The sequence below is a fragment of the Macrosteles quadrilineatus genome, unplaced genomic scaffold, assembly GCF_028750875.1.
Source record: "Macrosteles quadrilineatus isolate MER2022 unplaced genomic scaffold, UCM_ALF_1.0 Scaffold_1__1_contigs__length_201487025, whole genome shotgun sequence".
NCBI lineage: Eukaryota > Metazoa > Arthropoda > Insecta > Hemiptera > Cicadellidae > Macrosteles > Macrosteles quadrilineatus.
This window is the reverse complement of record NW_026542594.1, coordinates 186,934,234-186,962,113: the sequence shown is the minus strand read 5'-3', so window position 1 is coordinate 186,962,113 and position 27,880 is coordinate 186,934,234. Positions and strand designations below refer to the sequence as shown.

Here is a 27,880-nt window from a genome sequence, read left to right as displayed (position 1 = left end):
TTTTTGTTGGTGCTTTAAGATATCGATGTTATGGGACATCGTCCGTATATTGTCAACGTTGTATTTTGTGACATGTTATGATGTTGACCGGTATAATCATGGGTATAATCTCAGTTAGATCATGTTAGATTGTCCAACTGTTAGATTTTTGATTAAATTGAAATCCACACGTATTATTTATTAAAGAGGAGGCTAGGGCTTCAGGGTATATGATAAAATTTTCTACGCGCCACGAATATTGTGTAGAATACGCCTTGGAGAAAAGTTACGATATCATGACGACAGCAGGGCTGGGAAAGTAAGAGCGATCTAAGAAGCTGTGAAGTGTGAACAGGTGTTATGTTTTTTTTTTATTATTTTGTTTTAACTTAAAGTTTCCTCAACCAGTTGTTGGTTGTTTTTTATGTTATGTTATGTTATGTTATGTTCTATCATCGTTCTATGTTGTTGATTGTTGTTTTTAGCAGCTAGCAGCAGTTCAGTTCGTTCGTGCGTGATCGTGATTGTTATTATAGATTGCTTGCTTTGTTTTGTTGATGTCTAAGTCGATATAAATGCGAAGTCAGTTTTAAGTATTTTAATGTCAACACAAAGGTGCAATAACGAACTTTTCAAACAGACCGTCGCTAATATATTAGGCTAATGTCAGATCGTCAATAATTAATTATTGCCCTTTCGTCATTAGGAGCAATTTTCTTGTCTAGCCTACTTTCATCTTGCCAGCAAGTTACGGTAAATATCTTATCTGATCTTGATGGTTTTAACCTGGTTGCTTAAGTCAATAGTCGCTCATATCAGTTCTTATGCCCTACACTAGGGATGAGCATGGATAGTCATGTTTTCGAAACATCGATGTTTTTCTAGGGTAGACTTCTGTGAAAATATCATTCAAGCTATCGATTATTCAATATATCGATTGTTTCATTCGATATATCGTTTGGTTAGTTAGGTTAACCTAACCAACCATACGATATATGGAATGAAATAAGTTAACTTAATCGATATTTTCATTAGGTTGTTTTTGACAACGGATATGGAAATCTACACATTACATCGATGTTTTCGTCAAACAGCGATGTTTTTGGCCAAGTAACTTATTGAGATATCGAAATTTTTCATTAATTTACGAAGTTAAAGAGTAGGCCTAAAAAATCATAAGAAAAACTTAAAAATAACATTGATGTTTTAGTCCCAAAAACATGTTATCTGTACAGTAGCCTACATCGATAGTTGACGTCGATGTTACCAATGGTGAACATCGATGGTTGACCTATGGATGCTCATCTCTACCCCACACTAAATAACTAGTGAGATTTTTAATTGTTTTGCCTTTTAGGTTTAACCATTGACATGTAAACAGGTTACCTTTTCTATCAATAGTCAAACGTCCCAATAAAATAATTGGTTGTTCTAGGTAAGATAGTAAGTTAAGATAATTCCACACAAGTGATCGTGATGTTTATTGATTTATATAACTTTTAAAAACTATGTAACTTAAGTACCTAGGGGCCTCATGTAAACAATTGTAAAGAACAAAATAAACACCTACTCTCTCTATTTCTTAGGCTATCGTGAACTTATACACGTGGGCGTAGTTCTGAGCTTTACTATTTTATTGTAATAGGGTAGTTTACTCATGTGAGAAGGGTTGGTTTCCCCAGAAATAATAAGTCAAGTCGTAGTTTAACAACAAAACCTTTATTTGAATTGAACTCTAAAACAAACGGCAACTCTACAAAAAGACCTTTGAAAACAGCAGGCCTAAGATTGTTAGAAATGTGTTGATAGCCTAGTTGCTAGTGTCTCAGATTTGGGGGCGAGAGGAGCGTGTTTAATTCCAGCACATATACAATTATGGGCGCTCAACATACTGCCACTGTAAGAGTCAAATGTACTATAGTGTTACCAGGCTTTTAAAGTGGTCCCATCAAGTTTATTTTTTACAATAGGCTATATATAGCAATACCAGCTTACTTTAATATTATTTTCTGCGCTAAATTTACCATGCCTTTTCAAAGTCTGATAGTGGGCTATATACCTAATAATAGTATTTTGTTCTAACCTCTAACACAGAAGCTCATAACATGATCTACAGGTGATCTACTCACCTTAAACTCAGTAGGATATTCAACTAGATTAATAATAACCAAATGGTATGTTCCTTTGAATTTTTTTTTTTTTTTTAGGAAATCAGTACAGTATAGCTTGTGCGTTTCCTGGTGAAGCCTGGGGGTAGGGTTGAAGCCCCTACAAAACCACCTAATTCACTCTAACCACCTACTCCCAGGCTTCACCAGGAAACGCACAAGCTCTACCTTCCTTTATTTTGTTTACTGGAGATTTTAACTTTCAAAGTGCAAAAGGCCCCAATGTACAATTTTGAATTTGGACCATTGACTATATAAACCCACAGGTAGGTATAGTCGATATACCTACCTGTATATATAGTCAATGATTTGGACTCAATGTTGAACATTATTACCATTAGGTATTTTCCATTTGAGTAATCCCAATGAAAATAATTGTACTTTTGTAACATCACATCATTGTAGTTACCACAAAAACAAGAAATTAAAATAAATAAGGTTACCTGCAATGGTATTTTTAACTAATAGATTGAATTATTACTAATGTTGGAAGGCTGCCTTTTGGATGTTTGCCCTAACCCCAGTTGAGTCAGTCCCAGTTGTGGCTGTGTCAGTGGTGGAATTCGATGGTTTAGATTTTGTGAAACTTGTGGTCAGTAACAATACTAGGGTTTTTTTTATTTACGAAAGTGTTCTGTGTATTTTGCAACATCCTACACTATCTGACAAGTTACTATTTTGCCGATTAGGTATGTTTTGTTGCTGTATTGTATAGTTAAAGTAGCCTCCTACTACAGTTTGGAAATATTTTTTCTTTAAGCTTGTTGTGAACAAGTAATTAACATTTTAGCTTGATACTAGTTTACTGTTTTAGGGTACTTGGTACATACTTACAATAAGCCTCTGTAAATCAGGGTGCAATTTACTTTCCTATTATATTATTCCTAAACTTAGGTAAATATCAGAGTAAAATAAAATATAAATTAATATTCTTTAGTATAAATGTTCTTAAACATTGAATACATAAATATTGTAAAATGGTGTAATCCGTTGGGAAATAATAAATAAATAAATAAACCTAGTGCTCAGCCTAGCATAAAAACAGGTAGCGATGTCACATTTTCCTGACTTTTACCTTGTGACGTGTAGAACACTTATTACACTATCCTCATATATAATAGGTTAAGGCGATTTCTATGAAACACTAGTCCTCTGTAAATAATGGACGGATTTTTACAAACAATGTGTCAAAATTATTTTTTTGTGTAGACGCCCCCTTTCATTAATTCCTGTAGGCCTAATAAAAGTCCTCGGGCTTTGCCCCACAGGCCATCAAAACCCCAATGTATTTCTTATTAAGAAAAGATTTTCTCTACTTAAACAGATGAATAATTTGTATTATTACAGCTGTTCATAGTAAACACATGATACACTCACGAAAGTTCTTTTTCAGAGTGAGTTAATTTTCAGTTTCGATTTAACTGAAGGGGACCCTTTAAGTAATTGGAAATTATGACTGTTATTCGTTTTGAAATAACACCTTGTTAATACTTTGCAATTGAATAAATGAATCAATTCATTTATTTCCCATAAGTACCGATCACAAAATCTTTACAATCATAAATTTAAACTGGTCACTTTTTCAAGTAGTGTGTCCAGTTACAAGGTTTAAACTAAATAGGCCTACTAAATTGTTGAGTCTAGCATCAGATGACAAATATTTTATCCGCCTGCTGCAACATCTGGGCAAACTTAGATTAAGAAAATATTAACAAAAATACACATAAAATAAAGTAACACAATCTTATACTAAAGAGTCGGCGAGATAACCTACATCAACAATTGCTCGAATTCAATCAACAGGTGCACTACTTTATTACAACAGCTGATAATATTTCGTAAAACAGAGAGATGTTTTTACAATAAACATTTACCTTCATAAGCTGTAATATTTTGAACTTTTTATTTCTAAATAATTATTAATCTAAGTTTTATTATTAAGACTCAAATTGAGATGATTCTCAAGTGTGGCAGATTGTGTGAAAGTATGTAAACATATTTTTAATCCTTACCGTCTTCACAATTAGAAGTCATATTGCACTATGGCCGGTCCCTTTGGTACTTCATCGTCAGGTCTGTTATCCTAGTAAACCAGTTAGCGTAGTAGTGCAGAATCAACTCTGTTTGAAAGCCGGTAAGGATGAAATATTTTTTTAAATTGAGAATAGGCTATGTTTTAAATGAAAGCCTATTGGCTAGTAAGGAAAAGTATTTAAAGAACTTTTCCAGTCCTATTTTACTTTTGATGTCCAAGTTAAGTTTTTTTATGTAGGCCTAGATAAAAAAAAAAATTGTAACGCCGACTCGACATTGCAAGTACCGGTACCTTAAGACAAAGATGAATTTTACCTTGTGTGTTTTTGCTATTTTTAATATAATTTTTTGTTTCAGATGCCGCCCTCTTCCTCAGTATGAAAACTAATAGTCAGGTGGTAACTTAGTGTGAATTTGTGGAAAATACAGTGTAAAAGTGCGGTCACAATGAGTGAGGAAGATAAAAAGAAACCGATGGATGGTCCAAAACCCTCGGGACTGAAACCTCCATCCAAGTTGGGGCGTTTGTGTGCCAACCAGCAACCCAAGCCAGCTGTTCCACCCAGTCCACCAAAAGCCAGTAAGTAACATGCAGAAATATCAATTTACGTTGACATATCATGTGTACCTGAACTGACCTTGATACATTCGCTGAAGTTGGCTGCTATAAAGGGTAGTGCTAAATGCTTGAAATATTTTAATGTTTGGTTCTGTTGTGATGACTACGCATGCATGGGGAAGGCAGAAAATTGAATAAAGGAAAGCAGAGTTAAGATTTAAATATTTAGTTTATCGTTTAAAAAGAGTTAATTCGGAATGATTTTCTACTTGTTAACTTACTAAAATTACTGTAGTTCTATAATAAAATAAAAAAAAGTCCACTCCATGGACGACTGCGGGGAGAGAAATATAGGCCTACCGGTATAGCGGAAAGACGCGGCCACGAGTTCCCATTTTACACCCCTTGCACTCTTCCAACCCGACTGACTGCCCCCACACCTCGGATCTGATATCATACACGTCAGATAGAATGCTGACACCTCTTGTCAACAGAATAATCAGACCTCATGTTCTATGCTACGACCAAACCATCGAACATGATGTAGCGATGAATGTAACTTACCTAATACTTTGTTACACCCAACAAAACCTTTAAATTAATTGTAAAATGTGCTGAAATTATCTGTGTAGCTTAGTTACTGATTAAGCATAATTTATTAAAAGTCCAAAGATCAAGGGCAGCTGAGTCCAGTTTCGAACCATTTAAAAGCTACCGACTTTTCTAAGAAAATAGTTCAACTAAATAAAGCTTCGTAATTATGTTGTATAACCAAACAGTACCTATAGCAAAAAATCATAAAATTTACACCGAGGATTTAGGAAACGTTTTGTCCAATACTAGAACCTCAACGTCCATAAAACACACACTAGATAAATAAGCTTTATTCTACATTAGGATGGTAAGTGTAGGCCTACTTGTAGGCCTACTATTTATTGTCAATGGTACATTTACCGTGTTTAATTTTCAACCATATCAAGAGGGTATTGCTGTCAACAATTATCTCAGACTCTAAAATACTTTACTAATGGAGACTCCACACTGATTGTCTTATTTCCCCCATCTACAGTCTAGTCTATGGTGATGAGATGGCTGGGTGTGTCCACCACGCTCCACTGAATCGACACATAATAGTAGTCAAGCTCGGTCGCCTTCATGGCTTAATCTGATTCTCTTATTGTCCAGCCGTGCTGGCTCTCCCACCTTTTTTCTGTTTTACTTCCGCATCAAATTGTTAAAAACAAGTGATGTAAATTTTAATCATAGGCTAATTACCTACCTACATTAATTAGTGGTCCCAACAGCACCTATTTCATTCCAACAGTTATCCCAAGCTGTAAAATGTTTTTATACAAAATTGAGTATTTTAATCTCTATGCCTAGTTTATGTCAAGAAGACTTTTCTAGGATTGTAGCCTAATGATCAATGCTTGCACTTAAAACAAATGATTTTATATTCGTGTCTGATGTTACGACCGAGACTGCATTAACAAAGTCGTACAGTAATGCAACCTTCTGAAATCCTGGTACACCTGTTATGACTAGAAGACTTAAATCATTTATGGTTAAAGGTGCATTTGGCAACCAAGAATCACGAGTGGGAAAAATGTGAGAATTATTTTTCAAAAGTTCTGTGGCAACCCAATTATTGTTATTATTTGTTTATAATTTAATCGGTGTGTTAATTAGAGATTGTATTACTTGTTGTTTTAATTACAGAGGGATGTCCAAAAATACAAGCACAATCTGTCCCAATAGTTGTACTTTTACCAATGGGATTAGCTTATAGGCTAATATCTCTTATATTAATACATGAGGGCTGTTTTTTGTGAACAAAACTCCTCCGTTATTTCTGGACCGATTTTAACGTTTCAAAGGTCACATTTTTGCCCATAAGAATTACATTGAAAACAAATTTAAAAACAAAAACAGCTGTAGGCCTATATAAAATTAAACTCACCAGCTTTTTGGGAGTAAATATTCATGTTTGTAATATGAAGGAGGTTATAAACAAATATAAACAGTTAATCAGTTTTGTTGGAAGAACAGAAAATTTCTTGAATTTAAAGGAGAAATAGCCTATTGAAAACATGAGGAGGAGACAATTAATAGGAAATCTTATACTTATGAGAAGAGTAGAGGAGTGGCCTGGTCTCCCAGTAAGGAATCCAGGTACCGGTACACAATCACTTGGGGAAATGAATCATGTTTGCCAGTTATGCTAAGCAACTTATTTTGGAAGTAAAAAAAAAAACCCATGAAGAACATCCACATCATGTTTTCACAGTGGTAAAGTAAACCTACCTAAAGTCAGATCAAATAAATACGTGCAAGAAATGTTTACTGGTAATAGCTTTAAGTCGGGAAACATTGGTAGAAAACACTAAAAATATGGCCGGGTCCAAAAATTCTAAAATATTTTTACAAGAAGCGTTTATTATTTTAAAGCACTTTTAAATAGCGTGAGTATTTTAATTAGTTAGCCTACATAAACATTTAGTCGGGTCCTTTAAACTCATCGAAAACTATGACTGTTATTACTGTAGTTTTAAAATACCTTCTGTATAATACCGGTAGTTGACTACTGCTTGATTTCGAGCAACAGGTACACTAGTAGTATTGAAACATTTGAATTTGCTGTACCGAGTAAAACAGCTGACGACAGCAAACTTCTATGAGCTAGATGTTTGCAGCGGTGAATGAATGAATTATTTGTCTTACACTGACTGACTTCCTCCTAAACCTATGTTTATTAATCTTGATTCATATTTCTTTACAAAAGTATGGAATAGTGTTAATCCTAGTGGCAGCAATTGTAGTAGTAATTTAATATGTGATAATTGAGCAATTTCTTAAACTTATTAAAATCTGATTCTTTTTCACACATTTCCCATGACCAAGCTAGGGCCTATTACCATATTTCTTATAGAAAGCCCTACAAGTAGCCCCAAGACTGATTTACTTCTTGTTTCGATAAACACACCATCTGTTCAAGTAGGCCTACATAAATAATTGCAGTACAGTAACCTATTTTGATTAAATTTTGTACAAACGTGTGTCACCCCTGAACACCCCTCCAACAGTGTCCTGATAGCTTTTTTTGCTGTTTTAATATGTAGCCTAATCCATATTAATTTGTTTTGTTTAAATGTATTGTACTGCTATTCCAAACAGGACATTAAAATGGGGTCAGTTAAGTTTTGAGATGTACTTTTTAGTTTCGCATTTTAGGAAATACATTCATCCTTCATGTACATGAGCCAAAGAGTATTTGAATTGCAGTAAAAAGAAAAGTAGGCCACAGCTCCCTTTACACAACATCAACACTGTCACATTTGCCAGAACAATCGCAACTCTGTGTGTACATAAATTTGCATCATTTGTTGATGTCACCAGCGACACTAGACTCTCAAGGCGTCAATGTGAAAACTGAAAATAGCACCGTTGTATTAGCTGAAATAACATATTTTTACTTGAATATAAAAAATATTGTGTCCAAACCGGCAAAATGTTGCTCTATAATTTTGATTACAAGAGTACACTTGAACTAAAAGCTAAATCAAGACTATTTCAGTTTGGACCATAAACCAAAGACGGAATTTTTATTAACTATGTATAAGGCAATCAGGATATTGTATAAAAAGTATATTGGGATTGAAGACTTTGTGATTTAAATGTGGTACCTAGTTATTGCGTTTTGAGTAATGTATTTAAAACATCTTTTACATGGCCATAAAATGATATTCCATGGGACAACTTAATATTTGTTTCTTAAATATTTTGCTGAGTTGCAAAATTTGTATTTGCCATACTACTTGACCTAGATTCAGATTTATTTCCTTGTTAAAAATAAACTACCAACACTAAGCCTACATATGTCGGAAAAAACAAATTTAAAAAAAAATACACAACAACAGATTAAATTAGGCCTAACTTAAGAATTGATTTATAGAAATATATTTTTTCACCTAGACATAAAGTTAACTGATCAGTCATCATCAAACTTAATTGTTAATTATTCCAAAGTCAGTCTAGTGTCGAATCAACTCATAGATCACGTGAAACTATCCATTAGCCTGTTGTTCCCATCGTATCAGTATGGGCTACACAATGTCACGTACGTAATGTATAAAAAGTCACTAGGTCAGGCGGTGTGCAAGAATGCACTTATATAGCAAGAGAGTGAGTCATGAAGCTAAAACTGGAGTTTCCTTTTCGGTAACCTGTAAGACCGCTTCCTTTGTCTTTCACCGTGGCATTGGCGTTTAATTAGACTTGTTTTAAGCACTTTGTGGTGTTTTGTTACGAGTTTTTTTCTCGCACTGTGTTCAGCCTTTCAGAATATTAGCTAGTTACGATTTAATTTTTTAAATTACATCACGCTGGTCATTGTACAGAAAGATTTAAAATGTTATTCATGTTAATGAGCGGGATATTTTGGTGTAGTGGGACCTTTTTAAGTTAAATTTGTAAAACGTACACCTTTTCAACTGTTACAACCCACTATGTGGTATTTTGTATTCCATAAAGTCTTTAAATTAAATTTAGCACCGTAATGTAAAAGGTAAATTACATCTTGTCAATTAGTATGGCCTTTAGAGTGTACAATAAGAGAGTGACAGAAAAATTCCCCCGTCACTTTTCTCCCCTACTTTGAAAACATATTTTAGGAGGGTCTGTAAATTAAGGTCTTCATCCAGCTTAGTCGCAATCAAGCGAAACGTCATGTTGGATCCTTCCTTACTTCATTCACAACTATTCTCTGGCTCACACTCTAATGGGATGGTTTTTCCGCTCATAGTATTAAAAGTAATCTTGAATGAAATTGACACTTGAGAGAGTATGCAGTAAATAAAGTAAGGAACATGACGTTGGTCTCAGACTCAAACTATATCTTGCTTGGCTAAACGGCGAGCTTGATTTACGGATATCCCTCATATATTAGAAGGACAATTTCATAGATGACTGTACATTATAACAAAAGCTATAGTGGTGGGCAAGGGTTCTAATGTGAATGCACATACCGCATGTCATTCTAAAGGATTTGATCTATAGTGAATTGTGCATTTTTTAAATATTACCTTAAAAAACATTCAACATCGGCAATTGTAAGATATGCATTAGAATTGAAATATTTTTTTGTTTTTTTGTCTAGAAGTTGGTTAGATAAATTGCTGAACTTTGTGCTGACGGTTTCGAACAGTTCTAGAAACATATTGAATATGCTTGGATTAATGCAACACATAGCACTAGTTAACTGTAGTTATGAATTTAACTGACTGGTAAAAGTTCCTCCTTGCCGTGTGGTTACTGATTTTGAGGTATGTAATGAATGCTAAAAGAACACAAAACTAGGCTACTTCTATCTCTTCTTACACACATACTTTATACTTTACTTTGAAATTGTGACCATACGAATGTAGGTATTTCAAGCCAAGTATGAATGGAAATGAGAATATTTTGACGACCATACGAATGTAGGTATTTCAAGCCAAGTATGATTGGAGATGAGAATATTTTGACAATTAATATATCACACTGTGGTGGAACAAAGCACCTTTCAACGGCTTAACAGAATCGTTTCAAGGAAGAATCAAAGCTGTGCTGTCTATTGTCGTGATTTCCATTTGATTGAAACTAATGCCCCATTGTATTGGTGATCAGATATGAGAGGATTGTTATTAAGTACTCGTGTGGGTTTTCCAACTAAGGTATTGATAATATCTCCTTCCCTCGGTGTGGTCTGATGACTTAATTGTAGAAAACCGCAACATTGTGTTTTAAGTTAGGAAGGATGATCATGATTGTTTTATACATTCTATTTAAACACTTTACGTTTAATTACACAACATTCAAAAGTATTAAACTACATATCAGTCTTCTTAATTCGTAAATATAAAACAGTCATCAACATTTTTTAATTTCAAGTCGCCGGAAGTCTGCCCCCGGACAACAACCCCCCCCCCAATTAGGTTACTACGTCATGTTGACAACCGATGATCGGGGGGGGGGGGGGGCAGTTTTCCAGCCACGGGCACTCAAGTTTCGTTGTCAAGCTATACTAAACTAACCTAACCTAACTAACCAAACTTGCTATAACATTTAAAAATTCTGATTGACAGCCTATTCCCCACATGCCTTTTCTATTATGAAACGGAATTATTTGAATAAAAATTACAATGAATATTATTACGTATGAAATTAAATTTAATTCATGGCATCGCATTTTCCTAGGGGGAGGGGGATATTACAGTCGCGGACACGGCTCCCAAATAGTTTATTTGGCAGATTTCACTATCACGTTTCACCTGGTGGGGAGGGGGTGGTTTTCCAAGGGGTAATATACCGCATTCCCGTAATCTCAAGCGAAGTTGTATTCAGATTGTTCTAAATTTATACAATTAATATTTGTCTAGGCTACATTTGGATTTTAAGCTGAGACCTCTTGTAATAACTTTTTCTGCTAAATGGCTTATGGTTGCTTCGTCAAATGATCCTATGCAGTAGAGTAGTACACTACAATAGTTATTAACTTTTTCAGTGTCTTCAAAGTATGACAATGCTTTTCTTAAGTGTCAGGTATTGCAGATTTGGTTTCACAGTTTAAAAATGATGTGAATAATTTTTTGAGAATGTAGGGACCTGACCTATGAGATTAATGTAAATTACTTTTGTTAATGCACTATACGTTTTAAGAGAGAGAAATGGTATGTAGCTCAACATTACAGTAAACTTCGCCAACTTTTAAAAAACTCAGTGAATATGTTATTGGGAAAATTCCTGCAATACCTACACAGTGAAGTGTACATTTTTAGCTTCGTCTTTTGCCACTTTTATCTCAGACAATGATCGTTCTGTTTTATCTGACAATATAATCCCATCTGAAGCTGTTACTAAACATCTTTGCTCATCTGTTGTTGGTTTATCTTATCAAAAGCCTTTAATTGTGTACCATCTTACAACAGGGTTGCATTCAAATTGTTGGGATTATCTAGAACTTTATTTTGCAATCGGATTTGTTTTTTAGGTTTTTCCAATGAAAAACTCTCATTTCCCATTTTACATCACCATTAAAAAACAGCTTTGGTGTTCTGAAATAGGCATGTTTTTATGTATAGGTCGTGTTGGGACCTATGTGCTGGGAAACATGGTGTTATTTACCACTATTGAATTATTTCAGTTGACCTTTTATCACTCAGTAGTTTTAGTTGATGATGAACATTGGTGACATTCGACTCCTTCATTCAGCTGGTAGTTTGTGTGCAGGACTGCGGTGCGTTTTGCTTGCGTCACCTCTATTTAAGGATTTTAAAAGTAGTCGTGAATAATACAATAACAAGAATACTCGGAAATTGCGTATAAGGTTCAAAATATGTTTCCGATACAAAACGGGTGAAATGCTCTTTTATAGAGTATGTTTGTTTACGAAATTTATTGGTGAATAAGACTACAAATTTTTCAAGAATAAAATTTGAGAGTAAGATTGTAATTACCCTACACCGTAAACCTGTGATTTACTTACCCCAATTAGGTTACAAATTGTAATTTTTAACTCACCGTTGATAGACCAGTTCTGATTCCAGTCGTTCAAAACTTCTTTTTTTTATTAGCCTGCATTTGTAAAAGTTAAAACTAATGAATCAATGAGAGTGTGTATGTGATACATGTATGTTTGAATGGGTATTGTGTATGACTATTTTCTTTTACCTTGTAATTTTTATGACATTTGCTATACAATGTAATACCATTGTACAGTAGCCGAGGCTATTTAATATCCATTTTCATAAACTGTTTTGTCTCTCGTTTACTATCTGACTGTGGTCAAACATTCAAACATTCAACTGAAGGACCAGTTGTTCACATTTAAAATCGTTGATAAGCAAGTTCGTCAGCATAACTTGACTTTTGAAAGAGGACTCTAGAAATAAATTACACGTGAGAGGGGCGAAACCCTAAAGGAAATAACCTTTACCATTCGCAGGTGCGCTGCGTTAGATGACACATCAATCGTAAAAATTGGTTACGTAGGACGGCTGGAAAAGGGATGCAACAGGGAAACCCTTATTGTTTTGAAACTTAACTGATCGGGCCATTTTATAATGTAAAATTACCAGTTTTAAATTTGGCTATGGCTGGTCCTTATTGATGGAATGTCTACTTCTAAACTATAAAGCAAATTATTTTATCTAAACGCGAAACAAACTTGTGTGTCTATAAAATATAAAATAAGTGTCAAATTGTCGCAGCATTACCATTACTGTTGAAGATGAAAAGTACACGCCAAGCCCTAGGTCTGCGCTATAATTAAGTGTGATGTTGGATATTTTATATTGTTGTACGACGTCACGGCAGTTCTCGCTGTATTTTGCTATGACGTGATCGAGGCGTGTGGGCCGGCGGACCTGAAATAGAAGTGGAGCGGTGACTTGTTTATTTACAGCTGTCAATGTCAGCTGATGTATCCTCCATTGTTGAAAACAGCTGATTGTCATACTTAGCACCTCCGCGCTGAAGTAGCCAAACAGGAAAAGTTTTGGATTTTGAATTGCAGATTTACAATTCGGCACGGGGGATGGTAAGATTTGACGTTGTTTTTGTTGGTGCGTTTCACGAATATTAGAATAGAAGGGTGTGGATAATAAACATAAACAAATGAGGGTCACTGGCCTCAATGTCTATACTAATACAAGCTGTAACAAGTTTGACAGTTCCATTCAAATATTAATAAATTACACTTTAGGGGTAGTGTCATCATTTGTTTGTGTTCATTATCCATACAGTTTCTGTTCTACATTTCGTGGTACTTTTATTGAGAGGTCAGACACGGGAAATGAAAATAAGACACGACGTTGCGTATTTGTGTTTTAAAACAATAAGTGAATACCAAAATAGGCCCGTCGTAGTGACGAAAATTTATCAATCAACAAACCAATTAATTGTGCAACAACAGCAGACTGTCACTATAGTTGTACCAGCGATCAGAGAATAAACACTGTGCTACTGTGCTCGCTGGGTTGTGGTTGTACGCAGTTTTGGGCTGTAGACAAAACACGGACTGCACATTATTCAGAGTAGGCCTATTTATATAACTTAAATATGTGCTCCGTTCAAAATGAAATATCAATTACCAGCCGGTCCTATCCCACTAATTCACCTCTAAATAATTTGTATGTAACAATTACACTGTTAAGTTATGTCTTCGTTCTAACCAAACCGAACCCTACGTGAAACAACCTAAAGTAGGTTCGTAGATTATTAACATTCCTAACTGACAGAAATACGTGGCAGTGAATTTACGGAAAAGTTCCTATCAGCCATTGTTACATAATGTGTTTTTATAAACCATGAGCAACCTACACTTTATGAGTCAACATGTTCATTTTAAACCCAGCTCACTTCCGATCTACTGAACATTGATACGACGTTGTCGGTTCGTACCTGTTGGACACCATCATGGGGTGTGTTATGGGGTTTCTCGACCTCAACATGATGTGTTCTGCCCAGTTTTGGCCAGTCCCAGTTTTTGGGCGCGGTCAGTCCGGAGGCGGTTTAACGTTGGATTGAATTTCAAAGGTCGCGAGGTCGTATAATTGCTTATTCGTGTTTAAATTATTATTTCCCGCTAGTGTGGCTTTGGCTATAAGTACAATGTAGTGATTATCTGCAAATACTGTTGCGTAAACATATCTGACTGGTTAGCTGAGTGGTAATGCTCTCCTGACAATCAAAAGGTTGCCTGATCGATCCTGAGAAAATGTTGTACCTTTTTGGAGGTTCGAAACTGGACTAAAACTTTACTGTCTTTGCGATTATTGGACTTTAATCTACACTGATCATCCCACACCATTATACACTAATACCTAAATACTTTACTCATATTTTGGGTTAAAATACGCACCTAGGTGGCGTCCCCAGCCCAATTGATAATCAATCTGATGCTAATAACCGGGACATGAAAATTTAATTCCCTATAGGCCTACAACTAGGCCTACAGTGTCAGTGTGAAACAGACCAGAACTATGATTGAAAACAGTCTATATGTCAATTTGAGTCAAGAATTAGACATTTACTCAATAAACAATTTCGAATAATGGCTATTACCAATCGCCTGATTAAGCCAACCTTTATTAGACATGATTGGCCCCGATTATTCTATTCAAATTTGATTAATTCATTAATTTCCCTACGCCTACGATAACGTCATATTTTTCAATCGACGACACGATAGCAAATTTAATTTATTGTTATGTTTATACATTATAAGCCAATCATCGGTCCTAGGTAAAGAACACGACTTTCGGCTTTTCAAAGAAAATTAATCGATTTAATTTAATTATCGTTTTCGAGTGGTTAGTAATGAGCCAAACGGGGTAGTCATGTTCTAGATTCTCAAAAATCACAGCGAGAATGTATGAGCGGATACACGGCTTTCTTTGAAAACTAGGGCGGATTTAAATCGTAAAGCTGTCCTTTTGTTAAGGTTTTAACTGGTGATTTTTTTAGTTGGAGATAAATTTGTTTATTGGGGCTTACTTCTTTTATAATACAAATAAATAAAGAAACTACGATGGATTTAGTAGATGTCGAGGCTAGTGGCGTCTAGCGGAGACTAGACGAACTGTTGCGGACCTTGATGTCAGTGACACCTAGCGGAGATTAGACGAACTGTTGCGACGGTCGGATGTGATGTGATGATGACGTCACTTAACTATCGTATTATATCGTAACGATTGTAAAACTATCGCGACTCTTGAGAGAAATTAATAATCACCCCGACCGAATGAATAACACTTGTTAACATTTATTAGAGGTTAGAATTTATCGATTTAAATAACTAAAATAGGGTTACTGTGTCCTTTCAGATTTTTTAGCTAATTTCCCATATAGGGAATAGCTATTAGCATATAGCTATTACCGTAGTACTCATGGTAAGACCTGGACGCGGGACCGATTTTTTTTCGTTTTGAGGTCCCTAGAGGCCAAAAACACCATTCGTTCAAATTCATATATATATATATATGTATATGTATATATATATATATATATATATATATATATATATATATATATATATATATAAATGTGTGTGTGTGTGTGTGTCCGTTAGCACGATAACTCAAGCAAAAATGGTCCGATTTTGATGAAATTTGGTACAAACGTGTAAACCTACGTTTATTCGAACGAGTTCGCGATCCAGCATGATCGGATCATGGTAACGGGGGTTTATGGGAGGTTTTATGGGGTAAAAATAGGGTTTTCCCATTTTTGACCCAAAAAACATAACATTTTGCAATTTCTTTCCAAACCATTTTGTAGAGCTTAAAAAAACAAATAATTTAGTATATTGAAGCGTTATTATGCGCCTAATGGTTACAGAGAAAATTCAAAAAAATTGTAAATTAAAAATTCCCATGTTATTCTTATGGAGAACTAGCTGTTGTACCCGTGCTTTGCAACGGGAAGAGGACACAAAATAGAAACATTTTAATCTTTACATCTGTTGCTATAATAGTTACACATCCCCCAACGCTTTTAGAAACAAAATTCAACTTTTATGGCCCTAATAGAAACGTTTAAGTTATCTGGTAAGCAGTGTATACCACCATTTCATCTCCCTTAGTAACATATCTTTTTATTTATTATTAACATTTTAAATTTCAATTTTGAAGTTACTACCATACTACTAATTATTAAATTTTATATGAACATTTTTTTAAATGTCACTCTTCTTTATATTAAATCACAAACCCTTCCATCTTCAGTTTCTTCACTCACAATAAATCATTAGCACAAACTAAGTCAGCTGTTATAAACTTTAGAAATATTGCTATGCCTTTTCAATACAGTCTTTTAAATATTAAAGAAACTACTAGGGAACCCGTGCGGCTCAATGAGCCGCCTAGTATGAAACATAACGCCGAGGAAAACCTTATGCTTAAATTCTAGTAACTTTAGTTACATCTTAGAGTTATTTGAAAACTTGTTAGAAACTAATTTTAAATATCTCTAATGGCGTCACCAAGGTTCACCTACATCATTTCTGCTCTCGATTTTAACTGATAACTTCTAATGAATGCTAAACGATCTGCCTCAATTCGAGTTAATATGTTGCAACAAAGTTTTTCCAGCATTGAGAATTGAAGAACACTGTTACCGTACTGATACCCTTTCTTAAGTAATTAAAGTTGGACCATTTTATTCCTTTGATTTGAGACATCCCCCGATCAAACGAATTTTCTCCGTAGAGTAATCTGAAATGTGGGGTGATGTCAACCATTTCATGTGCTCCATTTTTTACCCACAAACTCGGGGTTACCAACTGGACAGCCATAACCTGCTTTGAATAGGCTAAAGCAGCTACACCATTGAATGTTGGTTAACGTAATTTTAACAAAATGTTTTGAAATATCTCGATCTGTCAGTGTCTGAAGTAAACATTTCTTGCATGCATTTATTTGATCTGACATTTAGGCAAGTTTGCTTTCCCACCATGACAACACTATGAGCTTCGTATATTTTTTCACTTCCAAAGTAAGTTGCATAGCAGAACTGGCAAATATTATTCATCTCACAAAGTGAATGTGTATCTGGATGGGTATCTGATAGACCAGGTCTCTCTTTTTCTACTCTCCCCATACGCACAAAATATCTCTTTAATAATTGTGTCCTAATACCGTGTTCAATATTTCTTCTTTGAACTTGAGACATTTTCTGTTCTTCCATCAAAACTGATTTGAACTGTTTAATTTGGTCTTATCCTACTTAATATTACAATTTCAATATTTACTCCCAAAAAGCTACAGCTTCTTATAAACAGCTGTTTTTTTCGGTTTTAAATTTGTTCTATGTATTTCTTATGGGGAAAACCCGACCTTTGAGTGGGCCTCACGCTCTTAAGGGCAGGAATTTTAGAATTATAAAACCTTATTGCAAAACTACATATTGAGACGAATCTTTTGACACCTCAAACGTTGAAATTGGTCCACAAATAAGGGAGGAGTTGCGTTAACAAAAAACGGCTTCACGTATTATATATATAGATATCTGGTACTATAAAAAATGTTAAACAAATAATTTAGCATTAAGGACAGCAGACAAAACTAATATGATTATCAAAGCATCAATGCCTAAACAATGTAACAGCAAAATACAGTATATATGTTTCATTGCATCTCTGATTCTACTCTACAAAAATATCAACAAACAACTTAATATACAAACCAGTTCTTTTAATCAGTTCCATCGTCCATTGGCTTTACATTTTCACACTTACCATAAAGTAAACATAGTAACAGATATTTCATTGATTTTAGAAACAAAAGAACACTTTGTACTGCTTAGTTTGATGATATTTTCCTTGGTTTAATTTAATCAGTGGTGTGGCAAAACACAAATAATAAATGTATCAAATAAAGTAAATGTGAACTGAAAGCTATGTTAAGATAAAATAAGAGTATTTTGTATTACCATTTGATAATTAATTATAGTTACGCATATACAACAGATAAAAAAAATCAACACAGTACAATTTAGTTAATGATGATATTCTTTAGTTTAATTTATGCATAGGTTTAGCAAAACACAATAACTTAATTAATTTACCTAAATATACATATACAAAACAATGTGATGTGTAAGTTATGTTAAGTTAATCTAACACATGTTAAGGAGTTAGAATTTATTTAAAGTAGCCTCCAAATTCATATAAAATATCTATACATTGTAATTTTCATACTGTTTCCATCAAATCACATTAATAACATTATTTTCATAACTTAGACGCTTAAAAAAAATCCAAAGCAGAGCCGGAGTTGATACAGCAACGGTTATAGAATCTTTTTTATATAATCATTGACATGGTTTTAGAATAAATAATCCATGATAAAAGGTTAGATTAAAATAAACCTACCTCATAGTTATGGAAAATATTATATTTAATTTCTTTGTATCAGCTGTCTGAAATTGTGAAATATGCAGTTTAGCAGTTCTTCTTGTTTACATTTAAATGTCAAAGCAAATGTAAACAAACATTGTTAAGTGTTCTCGTTGCAACCATGGAGACCAATCAATATTTACTTTTAAAATCTTCACCTCACAACTTTTAAAGCCAAAGGGGCAAAGCCTACGGTCAGTATCGAAATGTGAATAGTCCTATAATGGTCCTCGGTATGGTAACTATATTTTTGTAAAATTTTAGTCTAGTTTGTACAGTAGCTTTTGCACCTATTAGTAATACACATACAGACAGACACCATTAGATTTTTATATAATAGTATAGATATAGATAAGTAAACTGTTGTAGTTTGCTGAAATGAAATGAAATGAAATGATGTTTATTGCCGTTAAACTCAAATACAGGCATTGGCAAGCGTCACAATCAATAGGTAAACAATATAAAATAAACATTGTTGCATTGTTTCACTAACAAACAAAATCCTTAACACTATAAAAACAATTACAAATTAAAAACTCTTTAAGCTGTCTCTTAAATTTACGAAAGTCCATTTCATTCCTGAGATCATTTGGGAGGGCATTGAAAAAATTACAGAATTGTTAAACATTTTATTTAAAAAAAAATGAAGTTTTGTGTCTGGGGATGTTCAAAGTATTTGTAGATCTTGTTTTATATATTGAATTTGGTATAAGATGCTGATAAAGTTCAGAGTTTTTCTTAAGAAAAAGCAGAGTATGAAAAATGTAAATACACGGAAAAGTGAGAAGACCCGTTTCAGAAAAAAGCGCTTACATGATTGTCTTGGCTTGAGATGACCTAGGACTCTGATGGCTTTCTTCTGCATCCTAAAGAATTGTTTGGTGTGAACGTTTTCAGAACCCCAAATGCCAACGGCATAGGACAAATGTGGATATACGAGGGCAAAATATACGGTTAGCAAAACATCTCTGCTCATAAATTTTGAAAGTCTGCGAAGAACAAATAGTGAAGATCCTAACTTGGCAGTCACACAATCAGTATGAGAAAAATAGTTCAGATTCCTATCGATAGAAATGCCTAGAAATTTGACATAATTATCCGACTCGACCTAATGTCTATGCTTGTTTATGAACATATTTTGATCAAATTTGGAAAATGTTTTTCTTACTAACTATTAACATTTTACAAAAAAAAAAAAAAAAAACAGTTTTACCCTCCCTGATGCAGCAAACCTAAGTACTTGTTAAACTAATTCTATTTAAATCAAGAATAAATGTTATATTTTTAAGTAGACATTTCAGTGTACATCCAATCAGTCAAATGGAAATTCGCTTAGTCTGCAGGTTTGCTGCGGCGGGGGTATTTTACTTTACGTAGCGTGCTTTGGATTTATTCAAGTCAAATATAACCACCTGTTTTACTTGAAGATGTTTAGTTCCTTCAAATTCCATTATAAAGTGACTATTTTCCAAATGTCGACATTAATTCTAAACATCGCATTCCATTCTGTCTTCGTTCTGATCAAAATTTCGGGGTTTTAGGGAATTTTCCATACATAATTATTGTATAGGGAATAGGCCTAAGCTATTACCGTAGGTCTCATAATAAGACCTGGACCCGGGACCGATTTACTTTTTTGTTTTGATGTCCCTAGAGGTCAAATACACCATCCCTTCAAATTATATCTTACTAATATTATAAATCTGAAAGTTTGTGAGTGTGTTTGTGTGTATGTTGCTCAATCACGCATAAACTACTGGACGGATTGGGCTGAAATTTGGCATGATGATAGCTCACATTCCCGATTAACATTAAAGCATATTCTTATCTCAAAACCCCTTTCGGGCTCCGCCCCAGTGGCTCTGTAGTTCCCCATGTTAATCTTATGATTTTTCATATTTAAAAGGAATTAATGAATCTTAACAGCTGTTTCAATTAAACAAGTTGGTTATGTTCTATGATGTCCAGTAGCATAAAGGTTACAAGGATTACCGACAGGGTGCAGCACTTTTTTTTATTTATAACAACAGCTAATTTCCATTCAAAAGGTGAGAGAGCGTAGCGAACGAACTTCAACCCGGAGGCGAGTTAGCGTAGCGAACGAGCTAACCTGAAGGCAAGTGAGCGCAGCGAACGAGCTCCAACCTACAGGTGAGTGAGCGTAGCGAGCGAACTTCAACCAGGACGTGAATGAGCCATGCGAATACTTGTTAAACGGGGCAAAGCCCGCGGGTACAGCTAGTATACAGTATTTATATATGTGTCCGTTAGCATGACAACTCGAGCAAAAATGATCCGATTTTGATTAAATTTGGTATAAACGTGTAAACCAACATTTAATCGAACGAGTTCGCGAACCAGCTTGATCCGACTATGGGAATGGGGTTCATGGGTTTTTATAGAGTATAAATTGGTGTTTTACATTTTTGACCCAAAAAACATAAAATTTAGCAATTTCTTTCCAAACCATTCTTTAGAGCATAATCAAACAAATAATTTTGAATATTGAAGCGTTATCATGCGCCTAATAATTACGGAAAATGTCCAAAAAAGTTTAAATTTAAAATTCCTATGTTATTCTTATGGAGAATAAGTAAACTGTTGTAGTTTGCTTGTTTATGATTATATTTTGATCAAGTTTGTAAAATACATTCATATCTTACTAAAACTATTAACATTTGACAAAAAAAAACTTTTTCACCCTCCATGTTGCAAACCTAAGTACTCTTTAAACTAATTATATAGGGAATAATTGTGATATTTCGATATTTCTAGTGTAAATCCAATCAGGCAAATGGAAATTCGCACAGTCTGCAGGTTTGCTGCGGCGGGGGTATTTATAGTTTAACTGTAGTCGTCCTTTATCTAGTGTTGATACTGTATTTAAAGTATCAATTGGAATTGCAATTATTTATTAGGGCTGGGTGACGTACTGCGGCCATTGCAGTCAGAGTGAACTGTTGTAAAGTAAACCCATAGATCAACACTGCTACCAGAACATCGCGGGGTGTGTGCATTCACTATTCACACGTCCGAATATCAAATACCCAATAAAACGCGGGAAATGTAAACATGCGTCGAGATGTAATGTTTACACAAGTGTGAATTAACACAACCAATGTACCAACACCGTACAACAGGACAAACTCAGACCTACGTATGTTGTGTACAGGCTGGCGTATTTTTACCAGAAGTAGCAATGAGAATTGGTGTGTAATTGTTTATACAGGGCGACAAAATAGTCTGGAAACTGATTAATATCTTTTTAACTAAATCCGTTAGAAAACTCAAACCTTTCACCTCAACTTACACGTATGAAAACTATTTTTTCCAAGCATTCTATTTTTTTAACTTCTACCACGGGACGACCTATGAGGAGTAGGTACATAATCTTTAATGTAAGTTGCACAGGTTGATATGCACATCATTTTAAAGGGTCAGTCAAGTGGTTCATCCGTTACAAAATGACGGCTGTCCAAAGTTCTTGTAGAATATACCTGCACAGGCTTTAGTATAGGTAAATACTCGTATTCAACATTAGCTAGAGAGCTAAAATTGTACTTTAAAGTCAACTAGCTCATAGACTAATAATATTCAATCTTCAAAACAAATTTAACCGGGTTTCAGATTTCCCGGCTAATGTTGACTACGAGTATTTACCAATACTTAGGCCTGTGCAGGTATATTCCGCAACAACTTTGGACTGCCGCCATTTTGTAACGAATGAACCACTTGACTGACCCTTTAAAATGATGTGCATATCAACCTATGCTTACATTAAAGATTATGTACCTACTCCTCATGGGCCGTTCCCGTGGTGAAGGCCAAAAATTGTAATGCTTGCTAAAGGTAGTTTCCACATATAAGTTGATGTGAATGGTTTGAATTGTCTAACGAATTTAGGTAAAAAGATATCAAGCCGTTTCCCGACTTTTTTGTCACCCTGCATAGCGTCCTTATTGATGTCTAAATGTCCACAAGTACCGGCTCTACCCACGTTCCTGGACAATCTTCTTCGATTCTCTTCGTTGTTTCGGCGTTACCGGGTTTTCCAACCAACCCCCTCCCCCACCCTTAGTCCTGCACCGAAAGACCTGGATCATTGGAATTAATTATTCTTGTTACATTTTGTATGTATCTTTCAGTTTATTGGATTTTCTTAATTTCCTAAATTTAAGTTTCTGGTTTCTGTAAATCTGACTGTCGAACGCTGATCTTTTTCCAAGTTCCCTTGTCTTATCTCTTAGTTATTTCTTTGGTCTTCCTCATAGCATGTACCGAATTACAAGCACATGGATTGTGAAGTATCTGGCATCCACAGTCAGTACAACAACTGTCATTTTCAATCATTAAAAATCCTGAATCATCTGCTAAGTTATCTAGGTTCAAAGTGCCTAATTCGCCATTTAACAATTACCATTCACCATTTAACAATGGTTCTTTTTCATAGTCAGACACAAGCGAAAAGGTCTCCCTTTTTTTGTTGTTTGCTTCCAATCGCGTTAGCTTTTCAACTCTTCGTTTCTGCTTGATTTATTTCTGTCGATTCCTTCTTTTTTGTATCTTGTCGAAACGTGACCTACGAGAGATAGCCGCTTTCTCTGTCGAAATTACTTGAGTATTTTCGACAGCTGACCAGGTTTTGACATTCCATTCTCAAGGAAGCCTACCTTCTAGATTTCCTTACAATTCTTCGCGTTGACGTCTCTTCTACTAACTATTCCTATGGGATAACCCAGAGATTTAATCTTACTGAAACATCTATGCAAAACTTTGGGAAGACAATAAACACTAACAATAAATAAATGTGTTTTTAAATCTCGGTACCTAATCCCATACATTTCTGATCTTAGGTAACGATAAAAACAAAGTTTGACCTTAATACATTTGAGATCCTCAAGTTAAGCATCTGCCAGAGTCGCCCAAGGCGTGTATTGCGTTGGCAGTTTATCAAATCAACCAAGTTTTTGTGATGATGGTCGAAATCGACCTCGACACCGAACACAATGTTTGGTTGGTTGTGTTGTGTTGCGGAAAAGGCCTCTTCTCTACCTCGCCTACATAGCAGCCTCAGCTAAAGGACACGCAGCATTTCACATGCTAATGGGTCAAACCTTTAATTGCCGCTATAGTTTTGTCCAGTTACATGACGCATGTCAGTTGTGTGAGTGGTACGGTGTGTTGTTGACTTATTTTCGTTTACGCATTGCGTGAAATAGACTATTTCAAGCTTCAAGACAGCTGGGATTCGGAGGTTACGTTTTGTGAAATAATGCTATTTTCCGCCATATCAACATCCTTTGCCGCCCCACACCGGACACAAATGCTTTAGACCTATCAGACATGAATGTGATTTTATCGTGGAAGACGTTAGCAAGTGGAGGGGACTTTGATATTAATATAATTTTAATATAGTAGACCCTAATGTAAGATAATGTCCTGATTATGCCAAAACACTCGCTGGTGTGATATTCGTCGTACTTCACACATTCATAAGTTTTCGTATGTATTTTTATGACCGAGAAGGAAGAATCAGTTCCGAAAGGGGTTGCGGTTCAGGAGTTGTTTAGATCCTTGTTGATCTAACTTTTTGTAGCCATAATATGATGTGTTTTATGTCACTAGTCAATGTGTTTACCTAGAACGCCCGATTGCGTCACATTCCGCCACGTTCTGCGAACCCAGTGTGTACAGTGGTGGGCGTAGCTAGGAAGTGGTCGGGGTATTGTTATTGTTCGGCGGAGTTCGGTGTTGCGATTGCGCCGTGTTTTGAGTTATGAATACATTAGACATGCGCGGGTCGCGGCGCTCCTCTACAGCCGACGCCAAGGCCGCGAACTCATCCATCTCAACAGAAACACCACAACAGCTGATCTATGTGGGCGGCGGGGGAGTGCCTCACTGCCTCAAGTCGTGACTTATCCGTTGTCTGATCGCGATGAACTGTTGTGGCTGTGTGCACAAGTTGCGCCCTTTCTGCACATTGCTATCTGATGCTGAATACATTAACGTCGATGCTGATTAACATGTTGATGGCAGATTGGAGGAAAATTACGTGTAGGTGAAGTTCGTGGAAAATCCGAAGGGAAAAAAACAAGTAAGGAAAATGATTTGCAGTGAATGCGGTTAAAAATGTGATCTTTTATCGGAAAGCGTTAACATTTCCAATCAAGGGTCATTGGGTCCATTTTCAAGGCGTCAAAATTCAACAACGTCTATATAACGTCAAGGCGTCTATATAACCGACAAAATTCAAATCATCCGTTGATCGTCCAAAGAAGTTCACAAAATACTTTTTATTCCTGGAACGGTTACAAATCCAATATTCATTTTTCGTTGGGTCCATTTACAAGCTTTGAATGGTTGTTCGAAGCTTTACCAGTGATATACGTATGTGAATAACGTGCAAATTTGTCAGATACATTGATTATTTTTGAAAGTAGAACAACCTTAAATTTGGCTTTGTGGTTGTCTTTTAATCGTTATCCACCAATTTCGAGGAGAGATTTGGGAGCGCCAGCTATGCATAATTCTGTTTATTACTAGAGGAGTTAATGTTTTAGAATCTTGCTACTTATTGTTATTATTATACTTATCAACTTGCAATATGGGTTTCCTGTAGTAAGTGGTTGGTTGGCTCGTACACTGAGACCACATCTCGAAAGGCATTGCAATTGCAATTGGCTGGAACATCCAATTTTGCTTTTGTAACAGGTTGGGACATAAACATATTTCAAGCAACTATGTTAATGTTATTTCAGACACAGTGGTGATAGAACCTGCGTGTTATTTATGAGCTTAAATGGCGGGTAGTTAAAAGTCCGTTCAACTGCCTCTCCTCAAAGGCGTGTGTGAATACCAAATGAACACGTACATACATATTCAACGTGCGAAATATCCGTGCATATCTACACAGGGCTGATATGCTTGTTGGTACGTAGTGGTATTTGCCGGTAAATTATTTACAACTACACCAGAACTCAGGTTTAAATCAAGAAACAACACTCAAGTTGAATAGTACACCTCGACTTTTGGCGTTAAGATTTTTGTCCAAAGCATTGAAGTGCCTTATTTGGCTCATTTAGATGTGTTTAAGCATAAATAGCAATTGCGTATTCCACTACACATAAAGCAACAGTTGCAGCAAATAACGAATGAAAACACGCAAAACAATACAATAGGAAAAGCAACTCGATACAGTATGTAAAGCAACACAAATCAAAATCCATACGATTCAAAGTAACAAAATTAAACAGCAGCATAACACTAATCAAAATCCATACAATATACAAGCAAGCAGCACAATACGACGTAAAAAATACAACGTAATAAATAGTTAAAACTGAATCTGTAGTTAACATTTTAAGAAACGACAACAAAACGCACCATTGAAGTCTCGACGCCCAATGATGTTGATACAAATTAAATTAATCCTTAGTCATCCATTCGGAATACAGATTCTTGTACAATACTACGAGATCGTGTCACGTGTTTTGACCTACTCACTCACTCACTTATTCACTTTGTTCACGTTTTGTTGTTTGTTGGTTGCTGTGTTGTTGTTGTCACTTGTTTTTGGTTTGACTTGTTCTGTTGGCCTATACATTAGTTTATATGTCTGGATATTTATATATTCCCTGACAGGGTGAGGTCAGATAGATTTCCTCCTGTGGGCGGATTGGGTTTTCTTCCTACCTGCCTGTCTCTCATTAGAATAATATGCAGTTATTAAGAGCAGTCCGCCAGAGGCCCGCGGCTCTGAAAGGCGTTTACCGCTGTACCAACTACCAACTACTCGTCAGAAGACTCGAGTACAGGATGAACGTAATTTATTTGCTACACATCCTAGTTGTCAGATGTGTGGAATTGTACGCGCACTGTTTAGCCTGTGTTTTAAATTCCAGCGAATACGTTTGGCTTTAAATACCCAAGGATTGTCTTAATGTTACTTTAGAGTCCTAGTATGCGTTCAGAAAACGATTCATAGCAGTTTGAAGTTGTGGTTCTCTGCTCTTCTCGTCCTTCGCTAAACTTTTGATAACATAAATGTTCATACCACGAATTAGCTATTCCTGATTTTGATGTCAAAGGCAATCACATGCAAGTCGGTTATGGATACGTTGAGGACATTAAAAACACAGTTTTTAGTTCTATAGGAGCAACACATAACTATACTAACAGCAGCATTAACCCTATAATAGGCACACAAGGGTCTGAACATAGGGGAAGAAAACCGGTTACGCCCATAACCATAGAGTGGCTGAATGGATTCCTCATCCCCATGACGTAATTTATCTACCGTGTAGTTGTAGACTTGACCGTGACCGTGGTCTACTGCGCATCTCTGTATGCTAGTACTACGCACCGTGTGTGTGTGTGGGGTGAGGTGGGGGGTTGGCAGGCGTTGCGCCGACTCACTCACTTCGCCGCTGCCATGCCGGCCACCATGGACCCGTTCTTGCGCGCTTATACAGGTGGGTGTGGACGTTGAAGCGATCAAATTAATATTGTTAACAATAATTGTAAAATAAATCGACTAACACGCACTTTAGTTTTACGATTGATTGGACTCTAGATCGTCGGAATGGAAATGGTTAAAATTACCTGTAATTTTGGTGGTACATCCGTTTTTTCATTGGAAACTGCGCTGTTTGATGATTAATCGAGCAAACTTTTAATTTGGTCAAGGTCGTATTAGTAATTTTCGTTTGTATTTTGTGTCATCAATATTGTATATATTATTTTTACGTAAAATGAAGTAAAGTTAAAAATTTTTAAAACAGTTAAACTAAAATGTTTTTTGTTAATAAAATAGTTAAAAAAACTTCTTATGTATTTTTAGATGTTCGAGTTCCAAAGACAACAATCATTTAATTTGTTGACCCGGAACTATTTGTCACGTATTGGCAACAAAACATAATAATATTCCGTTAGTTTTGTTACAACATAAAATAGCTTTTGTATTTAATATTTTGGGGGGAAAAGCTGCTTGAAAAGCCCTATAGGCAAGCCGAGTTTGCGCGTTGCATTGCAGTGGATTGTCCGTGGCCATACTGTAGCAAACTAATCATATAAACTGTAACTATAACTATCATATTTGTAGAATGACGTGTTTAATCCGTATATTAACAAGTTCAGCGACAAAATTGTAAAAGTCGAGATTGTATGTAGAGTAATCGGAGTTGCTACTATATCCGGGGCGCGCAG

At 35.4% G+C, this 27,880-nt stretch overlaps 1 protein-coding gene across 13 annotated transcripts in view; it reads left to right on the top strand.

Moving 5' to 3' along the window:
- The first annotated feature begins 487 nt into the window (after positions 1 to 487).
- Positions 488 to 27,880, top strand: part of LOC128991840 (CAP-Gly domain-containing linker protein 1-like) — a 71,959-nt gene continuing 44,566 nt past the window's right edge. For 8 of the 13 annotated variants that reach the window (XM_054415159.1, XM_054415150.1, XM_054415133.1 and 5 more), the window contains exons 1-2: positions 488 to 732; positions 4,539 to 4,761. In XM_054415159.1, the coding sequence (XP_054271134.1) occupies positions 4,629 to 4,761 (133 nt within the window). In that variant the 5' untranslated portion in view covers positions 488 to 732; positions 4,539 to 4,628. Of the gene's footprint in view, positions 733 to 1,860; positions 1,879 to 2,717; positions 2,837 to 4,538; positions 4,762 to 27,060; positions 27,148 to 27,880 lie in introns of those variants that run through there. The other 5 variants (XM_054415141.1, XM_054415124.1, XM_054415115.1 and 2 more) reach the window with 3 other exon arrangements.